This window comes from Microcaecilia unicolor, chromosome 4 (assembly GCF_901765095.1).
Source record: "Microcaecilia unicolor chromosome 4, aMicUni1.1, whole genome shotgun sequence".
In the NCBI taxonomy this organism is placed as follows: Eukaryota; Metazoa; Chordata; class Amphibia; order Gymnophiona; family Siphonopidae; genus Microcaecilia; species Microcaecilia unicolor.
In genome coordinates this window covers 10,716,149-10,743,946 of record NC_044034.1, presented here as the reverse complement: position 1 = coordinate 10,743,946, position 27,798 = coordinate 10,716,149, and the positions used below count along the sequence as shown (strand labels likewise).

The following is a 27,798-nucleotide window of genomic DNA, read 5'->3' as shown; positions in this document are numbered from 1 at the left end:
AATAAGCATGAACCAGGGGCGTAGCCAGCCTTCTGTGGGTGAGGGGTCCAGAGCCCGGGCGGAGGGGGCACATTTTAGCCCTCCCCCCGGCGCCGCCCCCCCACCGCCAAAATTGCCGCCGCCCCCCCTCCCACCGCGACCCCGCCGCCGCTGCAGCCTACCTTTACTTTTGCTGGCGGGGGATCCCACTCCCCGCCAGCCGACGTCTTCTTCTTCTTAGTCGCTTCCCGCTCTTCAATTTGTTTGCTGACGTCCTGCACGTTGTACGTGCAGGACGTCAGACTCAGAGAACTCGCTGAGTCTGACGTCCTGCACGTACAATTACGTGCAGGACGTCAGCAAACAAATTGAAGAGCAGGAAGGACTGAGAAGACGTCGGCTGGCGGGGAGTGGGATCCCCCGCCAGCAAAAGTAAAGGTAGGCGGCGGCGGGGGCGGGTTCGCCGGGAGGGGGGTCCTGGGGTGAATCTGCGGGGGCCCCGGCCCCCTCAGGCCCCACGTAGCTACGCCACTGGCATGAACATAAGCAAAACCAAACTTAGAAAATAGTTTTTCATGGAAAGGAAGGTGGATCTGTGGAAGAGTCTCTCACAGGGGAGGTGGAGACAAAAGAATCTCTCAGGGTTTGCAAAATGATGGTTGAAGATCTGTGGAAAGTGAGACGGACAGACTGGATGGGGCTTATGGACTCCATCTACCGAGATGTTCAGTCTTTCTGTCTGTAGTCAGAATTCTCTCAGATTTTCACCAATAGATAATAGTTTCTTGGTACGTTACCCCGTCACTATACTGCAACAACTCCACAAACGGATTGTACTTCTGTCTCTGGGACACTTCCGAGCAGTCTATCCTTCCACTGTCCACACTAAACTTGCTAACCTCAGGGGCAATAATAGCGCTGAAATTTGGACAGTCTGTCTTGGCATTATCGACACAGTGCCAGGATGGTTTGGAGGTTCAGAATCGGAAGAGTTAGAAGTTACCTCATTAGTGGAAAGATTCAGTCTAGTGACTGGGTAACTATCTGGATAAAGTTAGGACAACAAAAAGGATGTGGTAACTTTATCTGGGTTATTATTCGGTCAATGTATATCCATATACGCAGTATCTTGGTACAGCCCAGCACTGAAAATCCAGGTATGAAAATCCAGAGGCTGAACATCACAACTTCAATATTATTCTCTCAATGGCTGGATCTAATATAGGGAATGCTTTCCTGGGAGAAAATCAATTACAGGCTGATTATTTAAACTTTAGAAAACAATTGAAATCCTTTTTATATACTCAGTTCCTTCTGGTGATTGATCATCACTGAAGTATAAATACTGTTATGTTTATCAGGTATTCACAGAGTGTATGTTAATGATACATAATGTCTGTCAGTGATTGATATGAATGTAGGTTGTAATATACCGTACCTAGAACTGCAGATTATAAATTATTTTAGACAAATAAATATAATAAATTTAGTTCCTGAGTTTCTGAAGTAGGTTTTCTATAAGGTGTTTTTCAATTTTGAAGTATTATAAGAAGGTTCCTGTTAGGTGAATATTGGGATTTGGTGCTTAGAAAGCAGTTGTGGTGGGCTGAATATTGTAACAATGTATCTTACAGTGGGTGAACAGTGCAACATTGTATTTTACCTGGGGCTGAGCAATGTAACACTGAGTCCTACTGTGGGGTGAACAGTAGAACACTGTAACTTCCCGCGGGGTTAACAATGTAACACTGTATTTTCCTGGGGGCTGAACAATGTAACACTATAATTTACTACGGGGTGAACAATGTAACACTGCATTTTACTGCAGTGTCTGTTTCTCAGATTTAGACTTTTATTTCTGCACATTTTTACAGAAACATCCAGAGCATCTGTAAAGTGGCCAAACCAAATTAAAAAGCGATCAATTCCTCACCTCCAAATTTTGTAATCCATTTCTTCAGCTGCCGAGGGTAACTCAATTGGAAACCTATTTTCAGATCAGTAGAAACAGCCTTCGGTTTTGGAAACTTCATTTTCTGACACCTATGGGTTAGAGAGTCACTGGGATTATTCTGGGAGATGTTCACACCCAGGGGATAGAGATGTAAACAGTGAAAGGAATGAAATATACCATGAACATTCAGTTTTCTGTGATTATGGGACTCATTTTTGAAATAAGAAAACAGTCAAAAAGTGGCACAAAATGGCAAGGGAGTGTGATAGGGGCGGGATTTGGGCATTCCTAACACTCAGATGTTTTTCTGCCACAATGGAACAAAACAAAAATATCCAGGGCTACAATTTAGATGTTTCGTTTTTATCACAACTAAGTCACAACAAGGTGCCTTAAATGACCAATTGACTACTGAAGGGATTAAGGCATGTCCCCCCCCCTTACTCCCCTAGTGGTCACTGACCCCCTCCCACTCATCAAAGATGTGAAAGAAACAGTATATAGCAGCCTCTATGACAGCCTAAGATGTTATGGTCCATCCTATTACAGCAGTAATCAGGTCCCTGGAGTAGCCTAGTGGTCAGTGCAGTGTACTGTAGAAAAGGCGACCAGGTCCATATCTCACTCTATCACACTTGTGGAGGAAAGTGTCAGCCAAAAGCTACTGTACCTACTTATAGGTGAGACCTGCAGCCAAAAGGGCTATTGTAGTTGTATACAGCACAGATCTTGAGGAACCCCATTATTTACCCTTCTCCATTAAGAATATTGATCATTTAACCCTACTCTGTTTTCTATCTTTTAACCAGTTCTTAATCCACAAGAGGACACTGTCTCTTATCCCATGACGTTTTTGTTTCTTCATGAGAAATTCAAGGGGAACTTTATCAAATGTCTTCTGAAAATCCAGATAAACAATATTGACTGGCTCAAATTATCCATGTTTATTTACCATCCAAAGAAATATAAACACATTATTTTATGGAATTACTCTCTTATGGACAGTGTCAGAACAGAGACCATCACCAGCACCTTCTTCTGCACTAGGGTTGAGGGGCAGCACCACTGGCAGGGTAGAGGTGGAAAGGAGATTCACAGGGTGGAGTTTGGTGGGGAATGAAGAGAGGATTCATGAAGGGCCACATAGGTGAGGACAGGAAGAAGGGAGATATCAGGGAGGTTGGTGGGAGAGAAGTTCTGTCAGTACAGGGATGAAAAAGGGAGAGTCAGGAGGAAGAGGGTTAGTCTGTAATTCTCCTCCTCTCTCCCCCATCCCCTTCATTTCTCAGTGCTTCCTCCACACCTTAACTCTCCCTCTCCTCACTCAATCCCACCACCCTCTCTCCTATTCTCAATCTCAATTCTCTCTCCTTCTCACCAATCAATTAATTCCCTTCTTCCTCACTCAAACCCATCCAGTCACATAGAAAATGGCAGAAAACTAACTTGTACCTGCTCAGAGCATCCTTCACGTCCTAAAGGGAAATGAGACAGAAAATATTTCTAGTTAGATTTCACAGTTTACGAGAACGCATTATACACTAGGATACTCTACTCACAGTTCTGCTCAATCACATAACAGCTACAAAATTTTGATGCCATTTCTATGATCAGCGTCCAAAAATCTATAAGAAACACCCAAACTCATTATGGAAACAAGTGTATTAGCCTGTTTCAAACCTACCATTTATCTCCTAAGTTGGGCAACTTTTCAAGTATTTAGATAAAACACAGGTCCTTCATACTTTTGGATGGGGAACAGTACTGAAACCTCCTTAATGGTTCTGATCCATGATCTGCATGTAGAAATTCTCAAGGGCCTGGTTTGGGAGAGCTGAGATGGAGGTTGTGATATGTGTGTATGTGACCCACTGGGAGAGGACAGAGGGAAATCAACTGTATAATCCTGCAAAATTTCAGCCTCAGGAATGGACTATCTACATCTTTAAAATATGAGAAATGTTTATTAATTAAAAAAAAAAAGTAATTAACCCCAGAACTAACATACCCCTCAGTGTTTAGGCTGGAGAACATGAAAAATATTAACTTTGTAAAAAAAAGTTGCATAGTCCCTCTCTACTGACCCTACAGTATACAAAACTTCCAAAAATGAAAGTTGCCCAATTTAATCCTCCAAACATTATAGACTTTATTTCTATTATTTATGTTGTCACGGTTTGTCAGGAGAACCAGCCCTTATGCAGGCCCTTATGTAAGATATTCTGATCTGCTACATGAATTCCCTGATTCCTCCTGGAAGATCTGTAACCTCCTTAGAAATAGATTTGCTAATCTCACCTTCAGTAACTCGGCCGGCTGCTGACTCTTCTCCTCTATCTCGGAGATCAGCTGCATGAGGGAGGAACTTTGCTCTTCTAGCTGGGTCTCATTTTCCATCATTCTCTGGAGAATCTTCTTCTCTTCCTCCTCCAGTCTCGAGAGAACAATCTTTTTCTCCTTATTCAGACACTGTTGTAACTCTTCAAACTCGGACTCAACTATCTGTCTTTTCCTCTCTGTCTCAGTCTGGATTAAACAAGGAGAGATAATTCTCAGTAACACTAGAGTGATTTTGTTGCAGTGGCTCCATTACCCTCCTCTCAGTGGTGGCTCCGGCACAGCCTTCCTCCTCTCACCACCCACTCTTTTCCCAGCCTTCCTCTCTCACCATACTCAGAAGCTTATCCCGCTTTCACAATCTCCTCCATCCCCCATCCAGCAACTCCCTCTGCCTCTCTCCCCATGTGAACTGTATTTTTTGCCAGCTTCAGATGTCATACTCAGGTCCATCACAGCAGTATGCAGGTCCCTGGAGCAGTTTTAGTGGGTGCAGTGCACTTCAGACAGGTGGACCCAGGCCCATCCCCCCCTACCTGTTACATTTGTGGAGGAAACAGTGAGCCCTCCAAAACCCACCAGAAACCCACTGTACCCACATCTAGGTGCCCCCCCCCCTTCACCCTTAAGGGCTATGGTAGTGGTGTACAGTTGTGGGTAATGGGATTGAGGGGATTTGGGGGGCTCAGCACACAAGGTAAGGGAGCTATGTACCTGGGAGCAATTTATGAAGTCCACTGCAGTGCCTCCTAGGTTGCCCAGTTGGTGTCCTGGCATGTCAGGGGGACCAGTGCACTAAAAATGCTGGCTCCTCCCATGACCAAAGGGCTTGCATTTGGTCATTTCTGAGATGGGCGTCCTTGGTTTATCGCCGAAAATCAGAAACGACCAAGTCTAGGGACAACTATCTCTAAGGACAACCTAAATGCAGAGGCGTAGCCAGGTTTTGATCTCAGGGGGAGCAGACTTTTATAAAATAGGCGCCGGTTGTGGTCAGCTAGTCAACAGTGTCTGTGTTGTTGCTCAGGGGCTGTAGCAGGGCATGGATTAATACAGGCTGTCTCTGTTGCATCCTGCCTACAAGGAAACAGTAAGTTACATCAGGAGGCAGGACGCAGAAGAGGCCCCTGGACTGGCCAGAGCAGGCAACCTGTCTTCTTAACTTCAAATAAAAATATTCAAATCGTGACCATCAGCTCAGGAATAGCACACCCAGTCCTTCCACTGCTAGACACCTTGTTTAAATCAGATGGGCTTTTGTTTGTGTGGCGACTCTACAGGATATGAAGAACACTAGTCTTGAGCATTTTTACTTTGGGTGACAAGGGCCCTTGCCCCAGAGCCTACTTTCAAATAGGGCTAGACACTTTGTGAAATAACACAAACTCCTGCAAAAAGACACCCACAACCTATACTGAAAACTTACCACACCAAAACAGCTCTAACCCACCTATGAAAAGACAATGCTATAAATATTACAGTGGGACCTAGAGAACTGTTTCCCTAGGTGGTCCTGGAGCACCCTCTTGCCATTCAGGTTTTCAGGCTGTCCACAATGAATCTGCATGAAAAAGATTTGCATGTAATGGAGGTAGTATATGCAAATCAATGTCATGCATATTTATTGTGGATATCCTGAAAACCTGACTGGCAAGGGGGTACTCCAGGACTGCCCTAGAACACAAAACTTACCACACCATAACAGCCCTAAACCACCGATCAGAAGACAGTGCTATATATATTACACTGGGCTCTAAAACACCAATATACCTACTATTGGGAAACTGGAACAAGCTACACTGTTACACATTCCTACACAGATACTACATGCTAGCAGAATCCTTCACCTCAGTCACACATGCAGAACATGGACAGACCCTCATCTATATAACATAAGAGTAGCCATACTGGGTCACACCAATGGTCCATCTAGCCCAGTATCCTGTTTCCAACGTGGGCAACCCAGGTCACAAGCACCTGGCAGAAACCCAAATTGTGACAACATTCCATGCTACCAATCTAATGCAGAATAGGGAATCACAACCCCCTCACCCAAAAGAAATTTGAAATAGAGACCCCCCCCCCCCCCCCCCCCAAGGAAGCCAGACTCTAAACAGTGCAATACTGGTTAAAAAAAAAAAAAAAGACAGAAATGCATTTTCTCCTGTAGTTTGCAAAATAAAAACAGAAAAAATGTACATTTTACAAAGCAGGTACATCTCAGTCCTTACAAAGTATTAAATACAAATAATTTTTTTCTACCTTTGTTGTCTGGGAATAGTCTTTTTTTCCATGTTCCATGAGTCAGCCTTACAAATTCTTTTCCAGGTTGGTCTTTCCATTTCTTCTCTCGCCTCTTGTCTTCTTCCTTTCCTTCTCTACATCTGTTTGGCACTGATCTTTCGTTTTATGTCCCCAGTATCAAATAGCTGTGTATAGAGCTGCCACGTGATCCAGTTCCAGAAGGGAGATTTTTCAACCAGTCCTAGTGTGAACTCACATCCCAAATTCATGTGGGATTTGCAGTCCCTGATTCTACCCATCAAAATCTGTGCTGCAGTACGTCCAAAATGACTTAAGAAAATGCACTCGGACCCCTCTACTGTTTTCTCATTTGCTTTGGTCCCACTGTCTCTTTTCTGTTTTTCTCTGTTTCTTCTGCCTTTACAGGGTCTCTTGCCCATCTGACATTTCTTCTGTCTCCAAGTGCACCATCCTTTTCTTCTCTGCACCACTATTTATCCTGTCCAGCATCTCCCTTCTATGTTCCTTGTCCCTATCCTACCCCCAAGTTCAGCATCTGCCCTGTGTCCCCATCTTCCTCCGTTTTCAGCACAAGCCTACCTGGTCTCCTCATCTCCCACTTTCCAGCATCTGCCGTCCTGGTGTCCCCCACCTCTCCCTTTTTCTAACATTGTCCTGTGTCCCCATCTTCCTGCTTTTTCCAGCATTACCCCTGTTACCATCTTCCCCCTTTTCCAGCATTACCTCTTTGTCCCCATCTCACCCACTTTTCACCATTGTCCCCATATCCCCATTCCCCCTTCCAGTAGTGCCCTCTTTGTGTCCCTATCTCCTTCCCCTCCCATGTGATAGTCTATACTTATGGCTATGATTTCTGAACATGTGGTATCAACAAAGGACAAACGTTTAAATGCCCAGTTGGGTATATATGCTAATCTCAACTTTGTTAAATGTTTCGGACACATCCATCTATTTATTCCCATGATATAACTACATTCTATTATTCCGTCTCACTGTATTTTAAAATATAAGCCACACTGAATCCAACTTTGCTTGGGATAATGTGTGATATAAACATATATATAAAAAAAATCCTTTCTCCTCCACATTTCAAGACGTTGCCTATCCTGCTGGATAGTGATGGCACAAGGAAAGTAAGTTTGGCTCCCTTGTTAAACTGGACTAGATAGACTCACTTCCACTCTGGTCAATTAAACTTCCCTGCCCGCTTTCTCCCTTCTCCAGCACACCCCCCTCCCCCGGGCAGCTTTCTCCCTTCTCCAGCCCCCCCCCCCCCCCCCCCGCTTTCTTCCTTCTCCAGCCACACACCCCCGCCCGCCCGACCGCTTTCTCCCTTCTCCAGCCCCCCCCCCACTCGCCCGCCCGCTTTCTCCCTTCTCCAGCCCCCCCCCACTCGCCCGCCTGCTTTCTCCCTTCTCCAGCACCCCCCCCCCCCCCGAGCGTTGCATCTTTCACCTTCTCTTCTGCCCGTCTTCTCTCTCCTGCGCAGCACCGGGTGATTCAGAGTCAGCCTTCTGCCAGCGTCGGGGCCTCTTCTCAGGCACGTCCCACCTCTGCGGAAAACAGGAAGTTGCAATAGAGTAGGCGGGACGCGCCTGAGAAGAGGCCCCGACGCTGGCAGAAGGCTGACTCTGAATCACTGGTGCTGCGCAGGAGGGAGAAGACGGGCAGAAGAGATAGGACTCAGGAGGGAGCAGAAAAAAAATTTATTGGCACAGGGCGCATAGGCGCCATTTTTTCGAAACAGCTGTTTAGGGAAGCGACCGCTCCCCCTGCGCCCCACCTGGCTATGCTTCTGCCTAAATGTCAAGATTTGAACGTCCCCGACCGTATTATGGAAATGAAAGATGGACATCCATCTTGTTTCGATTATACGGGTTTCTCCGCCCCTCCATCAGGACGTTTTGCAAGGACGTCCTCAACAAAACTTGGGCGTCCCTTTCGATTATGCCCCTCCACGTTACCTTATTTTTTCTCTGATAGCTGGTAAATTAGAGATTAACAGGCATTTTCCTGCTTTTCATGCCTTCATAGAGATCTCAGTGTATTTCCAATAAATAGCTGTCAGCTGCCCCCTCTCACTGAAATTTTTGAATTCTGGTCACCATTTTTGTCTCCAATCAATTATACCCTCTCAAAATGTAATAGCTCCAAGATACCTATTAGAGTGGTAGATACTTGGAATGCCCTCCTGCGGGAGGTGGTGGAGATGAAAACGGTAGCGGAATTCAAGCATGCGTGTGATAAACATAAAGGAATCCTATGTAGAAGGAATGGATCTTCAGAAGCTTAACCGAGATTGGGAGGCGGGGCTGGTGTTTGGATGATGGGGCTAGTGCTGGGCAAGACTTCTACGGTCTGTGTCTTCAGAAGCTTAGCTGAGATTGGGAGGCAGAGCTGGTGTTTGGATGGTGGGGCTAGTGCTGGGCAAGACTTCTATGGTCTGTGTCCTGAAAATGGCAGATACAAATCAAGGTAAGGTATACATAAGAAGTAGTTTATCTTGTTGGGCAGACTAGATGGACCATGCAGGTCTTTTTCTGCCGTCATCTATTATGTTACTGTCCTGCTTATAATCGAAATAGAAAAACGCCTATATTGTGACCCAAATCGGGAGATAGACGTTTATCTCACAAAAACGAATAAAGCGGTATAATCGAAAGCCGAATTTGGACGTTTTCAACTGCACTCCGTCGCGTATGCAGACAAAGTTGATGGGGGCGTGTTGAAGGCGTGGTGAAGCCGGAACTGGGGCGTGGTTATCAGCCGATCAGAGATGGGCGCCTTTCGCCGATAATGGAAAAAAAATATGCGTTTGTAGCGAGAATTTAGGGCACTTTTCCTGGACCCTGTTTTTCCACGAATAAGGCCCCAATAAGTGCCCTAAATGACCAAATGACCACTGGAGGGAATCGGGGATGACCTCCCCTGACTCCCCCAGTGGTCACAAACCCCCTCCCACCACAAAATATGCCGTTTCAAAACTTTTTATTTTCACCCTCACATGTCATACCCACCTCCCTGGCAGCAGTATGCAGGTCACTGGAGCAGTTATTAGGGGGTGCAGTGGACTTCAGGCAGGTGGACCCAGGCCCATCCCCCCCACCTGTTACACTTGTGCTGGTAAATGGGAGCCCTCCAAACCGCCCCCCAAACCCACTGTACCCACATGTAGGTGCCCCCCTTCACCCCTTAGGGCTATAGTAATGGTGTAGACTTGTGGGCAGTGGATTTTGAGGGGGATTTGGGGGGGCTCAACACACAAGGGAAGGGTGCTATGCACCTGGGAGCTCTTTTACCTTTTTTTTTGTTTTTGTAGAAGTGCCCCCTAGGGTGCCCGGTTGGTGTCCTGGCATGTGAGGGGGACCAGTGCACTACAAATCCTGGCCCCTCCCACGAATAAATGTCTTGGAGTTATTCGTTTTTGAGCTGGGCGCTTTCATTTTCCGTTATCGCTGAAAAACAAAAACGCCCACCTCACAAATTGTCGAATAAAACACGGACGTCTATTTTTTGCGAAAATACAGTTCGGTCCGCCCCTTCACGGACCCGTTCTCGGAGATAAACGCCCATGGAGATAGACGTTTCCGTTCGATTATGCCCCTTCACGTATGTTACTATATAGCTCCAAAGAAGTAATAAGCCTCAGAATACTTGCTGGACACCAAACAATCAGTGTTCTCCGGTCTTCAAACGTTGGCTTTAAAAAACCTTCCATAACTCAGAATCATTAAAAGACCTCTGCTGTTGCTTCTCTTCCTCCACTCTCACTTCTCACCTCCCCACTGAGCCCTGACAGAAGACAAAAATGCCACTGAAATGTAGATGGAAAGCGATGACCACAAATGCTCGCAGTCTAAGCAACAAAGTTCATGACCTGCAAGCCCTGATGTTGGAGGCAGACTTAGACGTTGTTGCAATCACAGAGACGTGGCTCAATGAGTCCCATGAATGGGATGCAAACATACCAGGCTATAATCTATTTAGGAAGGATAGATATGGTCGAAATGGTGGAGGAGTAGCTCTGTATGTGAGAAATGATATTGCAGTGACTGAAATGACAGGGGCCTGGGGAAAGGAAGAAGCGATATGGATCACCTTAAAAAGAGATAATGGTACCTCTGTTCACGTGGGTGTTGTCTACAGACCTCCGACACAATTGAAAGAACTAGATAAAGATCTGGTCGCAGATATCCATAAGTTGGGAAAGAAAAGAGAGGTGCTGTTGATGGGGGATTTCAATCTGCCAGATGTAGATTGGAAGGTTCCATCTGCGGAATCGGAAAGAAGTAGAGAGATTGTGGATGCTTTCCAAAGTGCTCTGCTCAGACAAATGGTCATGGAACCCACGAGGGAGGGAGCGACGCTGGATCTGGTGCTCACAAAGGCGGATAGCGTGTCAAATGTCCGAGTGGGTGCCCACCTGGGCGGCAGTGACCATCAAACGGTTTGGTTTGATATGACGGCTGAAGAGGAGGGTGGCCACTCAAAACTCAAAGTCCTGGATTTCAAGCATGCTGACTTTAGTAAAATGGGGGAATACCTGAGAAAGGAGCTGATGGGCTTGGAGGACATATGAGAAGTGGAAGGACAGTGGTCCAGGCTGAAAGAAGCTATAAATATGGCCACAAACCTTTATGTAAGAAGAGTAAATAAAAGCTAGAGAAAAAGGAAACCGATATGGTTCTCCAAGCAAGTGGCTGAGAAAATAAAGGCTAAAGAGTTGGCGTTCCAGAAATACAGAAAAACTGAAAAAGAGGAACACGGAGAAGAATACCGGATGAAACTGAAGGAAGCCAAGAGAGAGATACGTCTGGCGAAAGCGCAAACGAAAGAACAAATGGCTAGAAATGTAAGGAGGGGTGACAAAAATTTCTTCAGGTATATTAGTGAAAGGAGGAAGACTAATAAGGGAATCGTGAGACTGAAAGACGCTGCGAACCGCTATGTAGATAATGATGAAGAAAAGGCAAATTTGCTAAACAAATACTTTTGTTCTGTTTTCACAGAAGAAAATCCTGGAGAAGGACCATGATTGGCTGGCAAAAGTACATGAGAATGGAGTGGATATAGCACCATTCACAGAAGAGAGTGTGTATGAACAACTTGAAAATCTAAAGGAGAGACTTGCTGACCTGAACATGTATACCCTGGAGGAAAGGAGAAACAGGGGTGAGATGATACAGATGTTCAAATATTTGAAAGGTATTAATCCGCAAACGAACCTTTTCCGGAGACGGGAAGGTGGAGAACTAGAGGACATGAAATGAGATTGAAGGGGGGCAGAATAAGGAAAAATGTCAGGAAGTATTTTTTTCACAGAGAGAGTGGTGGATGCTTGGAATGCACTCCTGCGGGAGGTGGTGGAGATGAAAACGGTAATGGAATTCAAAAATGCGTGGGATAAACATAAAGGAATCCTGTTCAGAAGGAATGGACCCTCAGAAGCTTAGCAGATATTGGGTAGCAGCACCAGTGGTTGGGTGGTGGGGCTAAGGGTTGGGAGGCAGGGCTAGTACTGGGCAGACTTCTACGGTCTGTGCCCTGAAAATGGTAGGTACAAATCAAGGTCAGGAATACATATAAAGTAGAGCATATGAGCTCATCTTGTTGGGCAGACTGGATGGACCGTGCAGGTCTTTTTCTGCCGTCACCTACTATGTTACTATCCAGCTTATTTTCGAAGGAGATCGCCAGCCATCTTCCGACACAAATCGGGAGATGGCCGGCCATCTCCTGAAACCAGCCAAATCGGGAAAATCGAAAGCCGATTTTGGCCAGCTTCAACTGCATTCCGTCGCTGTGCCGGCCGAAGTTAAAGGGGACATTTCGGCAGGGTACGGAAGGCGGGATGGGGGCGTTGTTACGAGATGGCCAGCTTTGTCCGATAATGGAAAAAAGAACGCCGGCTCTGACAACCACTTGGCCAGCTTCACTTGGTCCATTTATTTTTAGTACCAAGTCTCAAAAAAGTGCCCCAACTGACCAGATGTCCACCGGAGGTAATAGGGGATCACCTCCAATTACTCCCCCAGTGGTCACCAACCCCCTCCCACCCAAAAAAAAAATTTTTAAACATTTTTTGCCAGCCTCTATGCCAGCCTCAAATATCATACCCAGCTCTATTACAGCAGTATGCAGGTCCCTGGAGCAGTTTTTAGTGGGTGCAGTGCACTTCAGGCAGGCGGACCCAGGCCCATACCCCCCCCCCCCCACACCTGTTACACTTGTGATGGTAAATGGGAGCCCTCCAAACCCCCCAAAACCCACTGTACCCACATGTAGCTGCCCCCCCCCCCCCTTCACCCCTTAGGGCTATGGTAGTGTCGTACAGTAGTGGGTAATGGGTTTTGGGGGGGGGGATTTGGGGGGGCTCAGCACAGAAATTAAAGGAGGTATGCACCTGGGAGCAGTTTCTGCAGTGCCCCCTAGGGTGCCCGGTTGGTGTCCTGGCATGTGAGGGGGACCAGTGCACTACAAATGCTGGCTCCTCCCACGACCAAATGCCTTGGATTTCACTGGGTTGGAGATGGCCGGCATCGGTTTCCATTATCGGCGAAAACCGATGCCGGCCATCTCTGACATTTGGCCGGCCCCAACCATAGTATCAAATATGCCCCTCCACGTTACTTTCTTTTTGAGCCCTGTGTGGTCCCGCAATCTCATTCTTACTGTACACCGCTGTCAAAAAGGCAGTAAATAAATCCTAATAAATAAATAAATAAAAATAAACGAACATGAATGCACCAATGCACAGAATTCTGGGTTTCTCGGGACTCCTGCTTTGGGCCCACTGGTGCTCGTTGGTTTCCCAGGCTCACTCCAACACGGCCAGCCAGCTGCCACACTTTGGAGCCCAGCATGGCTCCGAATCAGGCCAATGTTTTCCCCAGTGGGCCTAGAATGTACTACTTTCTCTTTTTCAGGCACCTGCCTACCTCTCACTCTGCTTCCCCACACCAGAGACCCTTTCAGACATGCACAGGTTCCCATGACCATGCTACTGCTCCAATTCCTGCCCCCTAACAGGCCCTGGTGCACTCAGCCCTGCAGCCATCCTTCCTGGCACCACAACAGCCCCAAAGACCCCCACTCTACACTGCTGGACTGGATCAAGCCTGAGCCCGATGCTTCTTTCCCATTTTGCTGCCCACACCACCTTACCTCTCTGCAATAAGGAACCAATACTATAAGTAATGAGGCAGATTGAATTCTATTATTCTGTTATTCAGGTGCTTCAGGGGACTGATGTAATGAGAGGAACAAAAACCCTGCAGAAACTGGATCAGAAACAGACACAGACACCCACCCTCAGATCTGCAGCTTTCTTCCGCTCAGTAGATTGAAACTTCAGAAGATTTTCCAGATTCTTTCTCAGAGGCTCCAGGTGCATATTAAGCTTTTTCTGTGAATAATAAAACATCCTTGATTAGCATGTGATTATTTCTATAACCACAATTTCAGACTCGACAGTAAATGTGAAATGTTCCTTTCTCTTTAGATCATTTCTTTAAGATAATTGAATTCTGAGTGGTTAGCATGGTTGACTTTGGTGCCGGGGAACTGGGGACCAGGGTTCAATTCCCACTGCAGGTACAGGCAGCTCCTTGTGACTCTGGGCAAGTCACTTAACCCTTCATTGCCCCAGGTACAAATAAGTACCTGTTTATAATATGTAAGTAGCCACATTGAACCTGCTATGAGTGGGAAAGTGTGGGGTACCAAATGTAGCAAAAAAATTTTAAAAAAAGTAATATAACCAGGCAGGGTAGATTTCTGCCTTGTTAAATTGTGCTGAACTGGCCATGAGCCAGTGGCGTAGCCAGACTTGACATTTTGGGCTTCTGGGTGGGGGTGGGCTCTTCACTGCTGGGCAAAAAAAGGTATATTTTAATTATTAAATATATTCATTTTTTGCCCTAGGCAGTGAAGTGCTTACCCCACCCAGAAATTCCACAACAATAAATTTTAATAGTGCCCACCAGGCCCCAGCTAGCTTAATTTTAAAAACAAATGACCATGATGATGTTAAAAATAAGATGTAAAAAAACCCAAAAAGCATTTTATTACCTGCTGCTGCCTGGGCTGGGCTGGCAGCTGCTGCTTGGCAGTAAGTTACCTGGGCCCGGGAGACAGGAACTCGACTTTCTTCTGTTTCTTTCCTTTCCCAAATTCAATTTCCACGTTTCCAGGCCAGGGAGGGCAGGGCCAGGCTGAACCCTGTGTACGTGCATGTGGCCATGTGCAGCTTAGACTTACCCTGCCCTCCCTCAGATGCCACGTCACGTCGAAGGAGCGGAGCCGAGCGAGAGTGAGGCTGAGGCACGCCGCCGCGCACAGCCACGTCCAGGACGGGTCATACCGCTACCGCCCGCTAGGTGTGATGGATGCGATCATGCGAATGTGAAGCGAGTCACGCGACCAACAACCACTCCACCGACGCGCTGCCTCTCTACTACTACTACTACTACTTAGCATTTCTATAGCGCTGCCAGGGTTACGCAGTGCTGTACAAGTTTAAACATGGGGAAGGACAGTCCCTGCTCAAGAGAGCTTACAATCTAAAGGTAAAACTATGTAGTCAGTGTAGGTATCAGGAATGGGAAGGTGGTTAGGCGCCAAAAGCAAGGGAGAAGAGATGGGCCTTGAGTAAGGACTTGAAAATGGGCAGGGAGGGCGCATGGCATATGGGCTCAGGGAGTCTGTTCCAGGCATAAGGTGATGCAAGGCAGAAGGGGCGGAGTCTGGAGTTAGCAGTGGTGGAGAAGGGTACAGATAGGAGTGATTTGTCCTGAGAGCGGAGGTTATGGGTGGGAACATACGGGGAGAGGAGGGTAGAGAGGTAATGGGGGGCTGCAGATTAAGTGCACTTGAAGGTCAATAGGAGAAGCTTGAACTGTATACGGTAGCGGATCGGGAGCCAGTGAAGCGACTTGAGGAGAGGGGTGATATGAGATTATCTGTTCACACGGTAGTTAAGACGTGCAGCGGAATTTTGGATAGATTGAAGGGGGGATAGGTGGCTAAGCGGGAGGCCAGCGAGGAGAAGGTTGCAATAGTCAAGACGAAAGGTAACGAGCGAGTGGACGAGGGTTTGGGTGGTCTGTTCAGAGAGGAATGGGCGAATTTTGCTAATATTATAGAGGAAGAAGCGACAGGTCTTAGCTGTCTGCTGGATATGGGCAGAGAAGGAGAGGGAGGAGTCGAAAATGACTCCGAGATTGCGGGCTGAAGAGACGGGGAGGATGAGGGCGTTGTCAACAGAGACGGAAAGTGGGGGAAGAGGAGAAGAGGGTTTGGGTGGAAAGACAAGGAGCTCAGTCTTTGCCATGTTCAGTTTCAGATGCCGGTTGGACATCCAGGCAGCGATGTCTGAAAGGCAGGCCGAAACTTTGGCCTGGGTTTCGACTGTCATGTCGGGAGTGGAGAGGTAAAGCTGGGTGTCATCAGCATAGAGATGGTACTGGAAACCATGTGATGAGATCAACGAGCCCAGGGAAGAGGTGTATATCGAGAAAAGAAGCGGTCCAAGGACAGATCCTTGAGGGACCCCAACAGAGAGCGGGACGGGGGTGGAAGAAGAGCCATTAGAAAATACTCTGAAGGTGCGTTGGGAAAGATACGAGGAGAACCAGGAGAGGACGGAGCCCTGGAACCCAAATGAGGACAGTGTGTCATGAAGTAAATTATGATTGACGGTGTCAAAGGCGGCAGATAGGTCGAGGAGGATGAGGATGGAATAGTGACCTTTGGATTTGGCAAGGAACAGGTCATTGCAGATTTTAGAGAGTGCTGTTTCTGTTGAGTGTAGTGGGCGAAAACCGGATTGAAGCGGGTCGAGGATGGCCTGAGAGGAGAGGAAGTCAAGGCAGCGGCTGTGGACAGCACGTTCAAGTAATTTGGAGAAGAAGGGTAGAAGAGAGATGGGGCAGTAGTTGGAAGGACAGGTGGGGTCAAGTGATGTTATTTTGAGAAGTGGTGTGACTACAGCGTGCTTGAAGGTGTCAGGGACAGTAGCAGTGGAGAGAGAGAGGTTGAGGATGTGACAGATTGAAGGGTTAACTGTAGGAGAGATGTTGGTAAGCAGATTGGTGGGAATGGGATCAGAGGAACAGGTGGTGCACTTAGAGGAAGAAAGAAGGCGAGCAGTTTCCTCTTCGGTGATCTCAGAGAAGGAGGAGAAGGAGGCCAGGTTAGGTTGGTTGAGGGAGTGGGTTAAAAAGTCACAGGGAGGAGAAGGCTTGGAAGTGAATTCAAGGTTTATCTTCTGCACTTTATCGCGGAAGTAGTCAGCTAGTGTTTGAGGAGAGAGTGAGGGGGGGGAGCGGAGGGTACTTTAAGTAGGGAGTTGAGGGTGGTGAAGAGGCGACGAGGGTTGGAGCCAAGAGAATTGGTTAATTGAGAATAATATTCCTGTTTGGCGAGGAATAGGGAGGACTGGAAGGAGGATAGCATGAATTTGTAATGGGTAAAGTCTGACAGGGTGCGAGATTTCCTCCAGAGTCGTTCAGCAGATCGGGTGCAGGAGCGAAGGTAACGGATGCAGGGGGTTAACCAGGGCTGAGGATTAATGCGCTTAGTGGGGCGAGAGACAGATGGTGCTAGGGTATCCAGAGCAGTGGAGAGAATTTCATTGTAGGTAGAGACAGCCGTGTCGACAGATTCAGAAGACGAGATGGAAGGGAAGAGAGTGGAGATGTGAGAGGATAGGGTAAGGCGCTCATTCTTGGTGATTTTAACATTCACGTTGACAACCCATCCTACGCTTCTAAATTCCTCACTCTAATTTAGAAGCGTAGGATGGGTTGTCAACGTGAATGTTAAAATCACCAAGAATGAGCGATGGAGATGCGGGATCAAGAAAGACGGTGAGCCAAGCGTCGAAGTCAGTAAGGAATGAAGAGAGGGGCTTATCAGGGGGGTGGTAGATGACTGCAACTCTGAGTGGTAATGGGTAGAATAGCCGGATGGAGTGAGCTTCAAAGGACGAGAAGCAGTGAGACTGCGGTAGGAGGAGGGGTTGGAAACTACAGGAGGGCGAGAGAAGTAGCCTGACGCCTCCACCATGGCCATCTGGGCGGGGAGTGTGGGAGAAGAGATAACCTCCATGACAAAGGGCCGCAACTGAGGCAGAGTCGTCAGGGGAGAGCCAGGTTTGAGTTAGGGCGAGCAGTTGGAGGGAACGAGATGAAGAGATCGTGGGTGAAGGGCAGTTTGTTGCAGATCGAATGGGCATTCCACAAGGCGCATGAGAAGGGGAGGGAAGAAGGGGGGAGGAGGGGAATAGAGACGAGGTTGGAGACATCACGGAATCGTTTGCATGGATAGGAGGAGGACAGGTGAGGGAGGCCTGGATTAGGATTAATGTCTCCCGCGGATAGCAGGAGGAGGAGCAAGAGAATGCGGAGGAGGGTGGGGGAGGTCGGGCGACGAAGGCGACGAAGACGGGGTGCACTTAAGAGGAATGATGAAGGGTTAATGGTAGGAAGGAGGTGTTGGAGATTAAGGGCTAGGAAGGAGGAGGGGGACAAGAGAGATGGTGAGGTGGTGAGGGAAGGGGGTGAATAGGGTATTGCCGTAGTGGGCAGGACGGGAGGGAACACAGGTGGGCAATGAGTTCCAGCAGTAGACAGCGGTAAGGGGAGGGGAAAAAGATTAGGAAGGGACAGGGCAAGGAAGAGGATGTGGACAGGGGCCATAAGTAGTGATTGCGGTGTGACAGGTGTAAGTGTAGCAGGAAAGTCAATGGCTGATGAGTTAGCAAGCTAGTAAGCTAGTAGGCAGGCAAGTAAGTCAATGGCTGACAAGCTAGCAGGTGGGGTAGAACAAGCTGGTGCAGATGAACAGGAACGAGCAGGGAGAAGCTGGTTCAGGTGGATTGGAACACGCTGGAGCAGATGTACTGGAGCAAGTAGGCTGGAGCAGATGGGCTGGAACAAGCAGGGACAAGCTGGAACAGGCGAACTGGAATAAGCTGGGATCAGGCGGACTGGAACAAGCTGGGAACGGGCGGACCAGAACAATCTGGGATCAGGCGGACCGGAACAAGCCAAGCTGGGATCAGGCAGACTGGAACACGCTAGGGCAGCTGGACTGGAACACGCTAGGGCAGCTGGATTGGAACAGGCAGGGGGGAAGCTGGATCAGCGGACTGGAACAAGCTGGAACCGTCAGTCTGTAGCAGGCAAACGGAGAGAAGCTGGCTCAGGTGGACCAGGGAAAGCTGGAGTAGCTGGGCTGCTCTCAGAGCAACCGAGCTGGGCTGCCCGCCACCCCGACAGCCCAGTGTAAGAGCGGACAGTGTAAGAGCGGACAGGTAGGGCAGCAGGGCAGAGGCATGAATCAGAACTAGTAGGGATCGCTGGGATAAGAGAAGTGGGTCAGAGAGAGGATCCACACGAGGGCCTAGGGATCGGCTGCCCCAGATCACTTTGCTCCCCACTCTCTTGTGCCAGAGGATCGACAGGAGGGCTGAGGGAGCAGCCGCCCAGGACCCCTGGCTCACCACGCTCAGAAGGACCAGCACTACAGGCAGGGAGATGACTCGCAGCACTCCCAAGTGCCGATGAGCCGCTGCCCTCTGCCTCGCCGCCCCACTCAGATCTCCCGGCTCACTCACGCTGCACCGGCCACCAGGCAGCAGAAGGAGGGAGGGACGGCAGCCACGTGGACGCTCGGTCCCGTGGCGCCCTGCCTCCCGACGGTCGCGCTGCTCTTGTTAATCGGATCCGTTGCCGATCCGATCCACCTGTCTGTCCTGCACCGCCGGCCTCCCGCCTCTACGCCCCGACCAGGCCAGCGATCAAAGCGAAGCTCCGATCCCACCACAGCACAGCACCCCAGCGATCAGCTCCCCTCCGTTCGCCGCCGCCACCACATCCGCCGCGCCGTCAGCCGTAGCCTGGCCGCTGACCAGCTGGGTCCAAGCCGAGCCTCGGGTCGCGTGGGTCGTGCAGTGCAGGGCAGTGTAGGGCGCGCCTCCCTCCTCTCCATGATCTGCGCGGCAGGGATGCGATCCGGTGGGTGCTTGCTTTGTTTCCAGGGCCTCCATGAGGTAGCGGGTAGCTACGATCAGCTCCAGATCCGTTCACCCTCGCTGGCTCTTCTCGAGGCCATCGCAGTCACTCGTGGTTCTCTATTCGGGTCCGAAGCGGCCTCGGTTCAGTCTGGTCCAACCTAGGATGGCCCAGGACAGTGCAGGTAGGTCCGTTTCTCCAGGACCTTCGGAGCTCCTCACAGAGCTCCCTATCTAGCGGCCATCTTGGTCAACCAAGGTAGGCCCGAAGGTAGGTGGGCGTGGGCTGATGATGTCGTCTGAGCCTGCCCTGAGCGTGGGTGCCCGCGACGTACACTAGGGCGGCTAGGCTCAGCTGCTGCATGCGATGTGTGTGTGTGTGCGCTTGGGTGGTGGGCGGGCCTGAGGAAATCAGACGGAGCTTAAGATCAGCTGCCAGAGCACCGTGGGTCGGGTGCCGTCTCTCTGCCGTCACGCTAGGCAGCTGCTGCAGTTGTGTGTGCGCTGGGTGGACGGGCCTGGGCCGAAATTGGGTGGGTCTGGGCCCACCCAGGCCCACCCGTAGCTACGCCCCTGCCATAAGCCAATATTCAGAAGCCCTTAATCGGACTTTGCTCCTGGATTTTGGCAGAGACCTCCACAGCTGTGTCCAGGCAGAGGAGGGGTGATCGGGACCAGAGTCAGGGTGGAACTGGGAGATATGTGGGCACCAGTGATATTCAGTTCCAGTGGCACATATGCAGTGGAGGAGTAACATAGTGGTTAGTGCAGCAGACTTTGATTCTGGGGAACTTGGTTTGATGCCCACTGCAGCTCCTTGAGACTCTGGGCAAGTCACTTAACCCTCCATTGCCCCTGGTACAAAATAAGTACCTGAATATATGTAAACCACTTTGAATGTAGTTGCAAAAACCTCAGAAAGGCGGTATATCAAGTCCCATTTCCCTTATGACATCACAATATCAGAAGTGAGCCAAGTATCAGACAATCAAGCCACTGTGACATCACTGATTAGGTTGGCTCTTATTGGTGGAATGAGTGGGGGAGTAGCCTAGTGGTTAGTGCAGTGGACTTTGATCCTAGGGAACTGATTCCCACTGCAGCTCCTTGTGATTCTGGGCAAGTCACTTAGCCCCCCATTGCCCCAGTTAAAAATAAGTACCTGTATATACTATGTAAACCACTTTGAATGTAGTTGTAAAAGGCACAGAAAGGTGGTATATGAAGTCCCATTCCCCCTCCCCCCTAACCAGGTAAACTGCACAATGGGGCAGAGTCAGGGTGGAACTGGGCGATATGTGGGCACCAGTAATATTCAGTTCCAGTGCCCGTATTACCTAACCAGGTAAACTGCACCACACACAAGGTGCCCCAACTTTACCTGTTTAAGTACTCGGGTACAGCACGGAGTATTGGCAATACCTGTATTCCTTCTGGGAGCCACAACTCACAGGCTGAATATTGACCCCTGAATGTATATGGAAGATGCCTCAATAGACAGCATCCAGGGTTCAAGTTTTGATGATTGATCTTACTGCTCATTTTCAAACTCTGCTAATTCAACTCCTAGTTTTATGAGATTGAAAATGTCAATTTTCAGTAATTCCATTAAATACACACACCTTGTATTCTTGCGCAGCCTCCTCTATAGGGATCACGGTGTGAGATTTGTGATCTCTTGACTCTCTACAAATAATGCAGACAAGTTTCTTATCTTCTTTACAAAACAACTGAAGCTTCTCTTCATGCTTCTCACACAGATGCTCCTCTTTTGGTCTCACTGAAGTCTGACTGAGCTTTTTCACCATTTCTGTCATATTTGCCAGCTGCCTGTTAGGTCTGAGGTTTCTCTGCAGAGACAGTGCCCTGCACTGGGGACAGGGAAAGTCTGTGTCTCTCCCCTTCCAGGTCTGAGTGATACAGGAGCGGCAGAAGTTGTGTGCACAGTCTGTCATCACTGGGTCTGTAAAATAATCCAGACAGATAGAACAAGAAGCTTCATCCTGCAGACTCTCAGCTGGAGTTGTAGCAGCCATGATTCTTACAGGAAATGAGAGCAAGAATTCAGTTCCTGTTTCACATTGTAACTTGTAGTGAGTTTGAAAATAAGGGAGTGTCTCTCTGAGGGAGGACCTTTGTCAGGGACTTTCTGTAATTTGAAGACACCAGGGCTGTGTGCCCTCCTTCCTGTCTCTAAAGTTGCCCTGTTGGTGGGAATACTGCCAAATTGGGCTGTTTACACTAACCACCCTTGGGATATCAGAGAAAGCCACGGGTTGCAGGTTTTTGGGTGCTTTTTAGCCCTTGGCCGTGGGTTGGGTGTTTTTTCGCTGCCCCCATAGCCGCGTTTTAAGAAGCGCCGCTAGACGTTACTCTGTGCAGCTGCAGTAGTCCCTGAGCTTCCCTCTCTCCTACTGGTCATAAGTAATGCCACACTGGGAAAAGACCAAGGGTCCATCAAGCCCAGCATCCCATCCACGACAGCGGCCAATCCAGGCCAAGGGCACCTGGCAAGCTTCCCAAACGTACAAACATTCTATACATGTTATTCCTGGAATTGTGGATTTTTCCCAAGTCCATTTAGTAGTGGTTTATGGACTTGTCCTTTAGGAAACCGTCTAACCCCTTTTTAAACTCTGCCAAGCTAACCGCCTTCAACACGTTCTCCGGCAACGAATTCCAGAGTTTAATTATGCGTTGGTTAAAGAAAAGTTTTCTCCTATTTGTTTTAAATTTACTACACTGTAGCTTCATCGCATGCCCCCTAGTCCTAGTATTTTTGGAAAGCGTGAACAGACACTTCACATCCACCTGTTCCATTCCACTCATTATTTTATATACCTCTATCATGTCTCCCCTCAGCCGTCTCTTCTCCAAGCTGAAAAGCCCTAGCCTCCTTAGTCTTTCTTCATAGGGAAGTCGTCCCATCCCCGCTATCATTTTAGTCGCCCTTCGCTGCACCTTTTCCAATTCTACTATATCTTTCTTGAGATGTGGCGACCAGAAATTTTTTTTTTTTTAGTTACATTTGTACCCCGCGCTTTCCCACTCATGGCAGGCTCAATGCGGCTTACATATACAGGTACTTATTTGTACCTGGGGCAATGGAGGGTTAAGTGACTTGCCCAGAGTCACAAGGAGCTGCCTGTGCCTGAAGTGGGAATCAAACTCAGTTCCTCAGTTCCCCAGGACCAGAGTCCACCACTCTAACCACTAGGCCACTCCTCCTAGTGGTTAAGTAACTAAGCTCCCGATATCAAACATCCATAGGTACCACACTAGGCCCTTTGGATCAGCATTATCCGTGCATACTGTTTTAGTCTTCTTGAGTTAGGGTCACCACTTTGGGCCTATTTGGTATGCACTAGGTTTGTCTTTCTTTATTATTATTTTTAATAACCCTTTGAGAAGAGTGAGAAAGAGAGAAAGAGAACGTAAAAATCCAATACTGTTTTTATCAATTGGATATGTTATGCCCAATGTACGCGATATTAAACCAGTCACAGTGGTAAAAATCCTATGCTACCTGCTTAATATGGGAGTGGGTGTGACTGGGGCGGAGCGCAGGAGTGGCCTACTATGAAAGCTAGTATGTCGGTCATTAATACATGATAGCTGCCACAACTATCATGACTGAACAACGCTCCTACTTCAATGTCCCCTTTGAAATTCCCCATTCTCCCACAAAGCACTCCCGATCCCTGCAACACCCCAATAAGCACCATTAACCTTCTACATCCCTCGATCAGCATTTCTGATCAGCTCTCCCAATCCTCCCCACCCTCTTCAATCCGCCTTTTGAACACAATACTCAAGGTGCGGTCGCACCATGGAGCGATATAACGGCATTATAACATCCTCACACCTGTTCTCCATACCTTTCCTAATAATACCCAACATTCTATTCGCTTTCCTAGCCGCAGGAGCACACTGAGCAGAAGGTTTCAGTGTGTTATCGACGACGACACCCAGATCCGTTTCTTGGTCTGTAACTCTTAACATGGAACCTTGCATGATGTAACTATAATTCGGGTTCTTTTTTCCCCACATGCATCACCTTGCACTTGCTCACATTAAACATCATCTGCCATTATGTGTCATCAGCAAATTTAATTACCTCGCTAGTTACTCCCATCTCTAAATCATCTCTATATATAAAAGGCACCACCAACGTTCTATGAAGCCTCCAGCCGGAAGTGTGAAGGGGGAGAGATATCCGGTTTTCCCATGAGTGTCTGCCCTGCCCTCGCTCTCTCTCTAACACAAACAGTGAAGGAAAACAGCAAAGCAGGAAATCAAATCGCTCTCTCTGTAACAATGAAGGACTCAGAGGGGGGAGGGGAGAGAGGGCAGAGAGGGCAGGGACACACACACTCCCACATGCACACAGAAGAAAACCTTGCTAGCCCCCGTTTCATTTGCATCAGAAACGGGGCTTTTTTACTAGTTTATAAATATATTAAAAAGCAGCGGTCCTAGTACAGACCCCTGAGGAACCCCACTAACTACCCTTCTCCATTGTGAATACTAGCCATTTAACCCCACTCTCTGTTTCCTATCCTTCAACCAGTTTTTAATCCACAATAGGACATTTCCTCCTATCCCATGACCCTCCAATTTCCTCTGTAGCCTTTCATGAGGTACCTTGTCAAAGGCCTTTTGAAAATCCAGATACACAATATCAACCGGCTCCCCTTTGTCCACATGTTTGTTTACTCCTTCAAAGAATTGAACCAAATTGGTCAGGCAAGATTTCCCCACACAAAAGCCGTGCTGACTTGGTCTCAGTAATCCATGTCCTCGGATGTGCTCTGTAATTTTGTTTTTGATAATAGCCTCTACCATTTTCCCCGGCACTGACGTCAGAGTCACCGGTCTATAATTTCCCGGATGGGCGATACATTGGCCACCCTCCAATCTTCTGGTACCATGCTCGATTTTAAGGATAAATTGCATATCACTAGCAGTAGCTCCGCAAGCTCATTTTTCTGTTCTATCAGTACTCTAGGATGAATACCATCCGGTCCAGGAGATTTGCTACTCTTCAGTTTGCTGAACTGCCCCATTACGTCCTCCAGGTTTACCCTGAAGTCAGTAAGTTTCTCCAACTCGTCCACTTGAAATACCATTTCCGACACCGGTATCCCACCCAAATCTTCCTCGATGAAGACCGAAGCAAAGAATTCATTCAATCTCTCCGCTATGTCTTTATCTTCCTTGATCACCCCTTTTACCCCTCGGTCATCCAGTGGCCCAACCGATTCTTTTGCCAGCTTCCTGCTTTTAATATACCGAAAAATTTTGCTATTTTTTTTGCCTCTAATGCTATCTTTTTTTCGTAATCCCTCTTGGCTTTCTTTATTTGCGCCTTGCATTTGCTTTGACACTCCTTATGCTGCTTCTTGTTATTTTCAGATGGTTCCTTCTTCCATTTTCTGAAGGCATTTCTTTTAGCCCTAATAGCTTCCTTCACCTCACTTTTCAACCACGCTGGCAGTCTTTTGGACTTCCGTCTTTCTTTTCTAATTCATGGAATATGTTTGGCCTGGGCCTCCAGGATGGTATTTTTGAACAGTGTCCATGCCTGTTGTACAGTTTTTACCCTCTCAGTTGCCTCCCCTAAGTTTTTTTTTTAACCGTTCTTCTCATGTTATCATTGGACCAATAGGAGGGCGAGGAAGGCGGCATCCATGAAATTTGATTTGTGCACCTTTTCTGTGTCACTCTCTGTCTCTCTCACTCCACAGTGCCAGTGGGGGTATCTGTGCCCCCCGGCCCCCCCGACCGCGGCTCCTCCACGTGGCCTGTGCCCTCTTGTAAGTCCGGGATGGGGGATGGAGGGTGGAAGGAGGGGAGGGAGCCGGAGAGTGGAGCAGATATGAGCTGCTGCAACCACGTTGTTGTGCTTAATTGTTGTTGGCATTTTTATTTAATCTCACTTATATTTTCAACCACTGCCGTTGTTGCCAAACTTCTGCAGTCATAGCAGCATTTTACTACCAGCACAATTTGTTGCATCTTCCATTCCCCACCCACTACAGGAGGGAGAATGAGAGGCTGGAGCACAGGAGTGGTATGAAAAGAGGGTGAGGGTCTGGAATATGTGGAGGGGGGATTTGAAGTGAGGATGAGGTGCAAGACCATGTGGGGTAGGGTGGGGTGAATAGAGTTGAGGAGCTGGTCCACAGAGAAGGTTGCATGAAGACAGTGTGAGGTTCTGATCCATAAGGGAGAAGAGAGGGTGAGGTTCTGGAAAGGGCCATGCTGGACTTAAGGAAGGAGTCTAAGCCCGTTAATTTCTCAGTGTTAATCCTCTTAAGACTTGTTAACTGTAAAGTTTCAATATCCTGAAGTATAACCTTGGTATGTCAGCACACACCTGAAGTCTCTTTATTTTCTGAAATTTCCTTTATTGATTAAATATAGATAATTTATTCACAGTCAGATGTTCAGAAGTGTTGCCCCAGGGCACAGAGACTCCATAATTCTGAGAGCTGTATAAATGGTTGGAGGTAGAAATATGAAGAAAGCCTCAGGAACAATAACAGGAGTGGGAACAGAACCAGGTTCTTGAAAAAGCAGACCAGGGACGTCCAATATGTGAACTATAATTTATTTGAGAAAAGACTCTACAAGGTACTCTGTTTCGGCACTGGTGGTGCCTTCTTCAGGAGTCTATATAGATTTAAAACACATATAAACATATCTCAGTAAAAGACATTTGTAAAACATTAATAAAACATGTACAATGTCAATATAATACAATCTTGTGTGAATAAATGGTTAAAAGATAAACGGAAGACTAATACAATCAGAAAAATAAAAAGAGCAAAATAAAACAGCTGGTGTGTACTTATTACATTGTGCCACTTAAATATTAAATTATAGCATAATTTAAAACATGTAAAAAGCTTATAAATAAAACAGATACAATCAAAATAAGATGACAAGGGATAGCTGTTGTGTACATTAAAAATGTGGCTTAAGACTTCTCAGAGTAAACGGCAACAAAAGATGATTAAAGCAAAGCAAATATAAAGGATTCTCTAAGTCGTTAAAATGCAGTGAGTGGAAGAATCCAAATATGAAATCAAATATTAAGTCAAATATTGTATAGTGACTGACCTGGATGTTTTGTAAACTCTTCGAGCAGGGACTGTCTCTTCATGTTCAAGTGTACAGCGCTGCGTACGTCTAGCAGCGCTATAGAAATGATAAGTAGTAGTAGTTTTGTTCTGAAAAGTTAAAGTGCTCAAGACGGAGTCTCTTATGGGTAGCGTTTTGTTCTAAAAACAAGGTAAAAGCATTCAGGATAATGCTGTGAGACGGAAGACTGAGGAGAAAGACCCTGATATTGCCTATTACGTGTGCGGACTGGGCAAGAGGTATAAACCAAGAGTGGCTGGAATATCCCAAATGGTGAGAACAAAGGAGTGTCATCAAGTGTGAAGATGAATCCAGAAAGTAAAAACCAAGAGAGAATGTGTCAGGAGTGGAGGAGTAGCCTAGTGGTTAGTGCAGTGGACTTTGATCCTGGGAAACTGAGTTCGATTCCCACTGCAGCTCCTCCATTGCCCCTGGTACAAAATAAGTACCTGAATATGTGTAAACCGCTTTGAATGTAGTTGCAAAAACCTCAGAAAGGTGGTATATCAAGTCCAAGTTCCCTTATGACATCACAATATCAGAAGTGAGCCAAGTATCGGGCAATCAAGCCATTGTGACATCACTGATGAGGTTGGCTCTTATTGGTGGAATAATGAGTGGAGGAGTAGCCTAGTGGTTAGTGCAGTGGACTTTGATCCTGGGGAACTGTATCTGGCAATCAAGCCATTGTGACATCACTGATGAGGTTGGCTCTTATTGGTGGAATAATGAGTGGAGGAGTAGCCTAGTGGTTAGTGCAGTGGACTTTGATCCTGGGGAACTGAGTTCAATTCCCACTGCAGCTCCTTGTGACTCTGGGCAAGTCACTTAACCCTCCATCGCCCCTGGTACAAAATAAGTACCTGAATATATGTAAACCGCTTTGAATGTAGTTGCAAAAACCTCAGAAAGGTGGTATATCAAGTTCCAGTTCCCTTTCATACCTTGAAAAAGACCTTTGTTGTGTATTAGAAGATGCGGCTGCTGCACGTCGCTAATGCGTTACAAAAGAAACCGAGTAAAGTACGCTGAGGGATTTTAAGCCTTGCAGGCCCCATAGAAGTTACCTCCCAAAGTGCAATAAATCCCTGACTGAAAGAGC

General features: G+C 47.5%; 3 protein-coding genes and 1 long non-coding RNA gene across 5 annotated transcripts in view; 2 read left to right on the top strand and 2 right to left on the bottom strand.

Moving 5' to 3' along the window:
- LOC115468279 (E3 ubiquitin-protein ligase TRIM39-like) overlaps positions 1–27,798 on the top strand; it is a 1,086,936-nt gene that overhangs the window by 385,007 nt on the left and 674,131 nt on the right. The gene's annotated exons all lie outside the window — the stretch shown is intronic.
- The window catches only part of LOC115468284 (E3 ubiquitin-protein ligase TRIM39-like), a 384,146-nt gene that overhangs the window by 16,797 nt on the left and 339,551 nt on the right, over positions 1–27,798 (bottom strand). Inside the window, exons 1-5 of one of the 2 annotated variants that reach the window (XM_030199886.1) lie at positions 21,173–21,615; positions 13,845–13,940; positions 4,232–4,459; positions 3,386–3,408; positions 1,913–2,022 (exon numbers count right to left, since the gene is read on the bottom strand). The exons of the other annotated variant lie outside the window; for it this stretch is intronic. Coding sequence (XP_030055746.1) covers positions 1,913–2,022; positions 3,386–3,408; positions 4,232–4,459; positions 13,845–13,940; positions 21,173–21,586 — 871 coding nt within the window. The 5' untranslated portion in view covers positions 21,587–21,615. Of the gene's footprint in view, positions 1–1,912; positions 2,023–3,385; positions 3,409–4,231; positions 4,460–13,844; positions 13,941–21,172; positions 21,616–27,798 lie in introns of those variants that run through there. 2 annotated transcript variants of the gene reach the window in all.
- The window catches only part of LOC115468322, a 306,189-nt gene that overhangs the window by 16,809 nt on the left and 261,582 nt on the right, over positions 1–27,798 (top strand). The window contains exon 2 of the long non-coding RNA XR_003941845.1: positions 702–703. This is a non-coding gene — a long non-coding RNA (uncharacterized LOC115468322). The remainder of the gene's footprint in view (positions 1–701; positions 704–27,798) is intronic.
- Positions 1–27,798, bottom strand: part of LOC115468286 (E3 ubiquitin-protein ligase TRIM39-like) — an 875,973-nt gene that overhangs the window by 806,120 nt on the left and 42,055 nt on the right. The gene's annotated exons all lie outside the window — the stretch shown is intronic.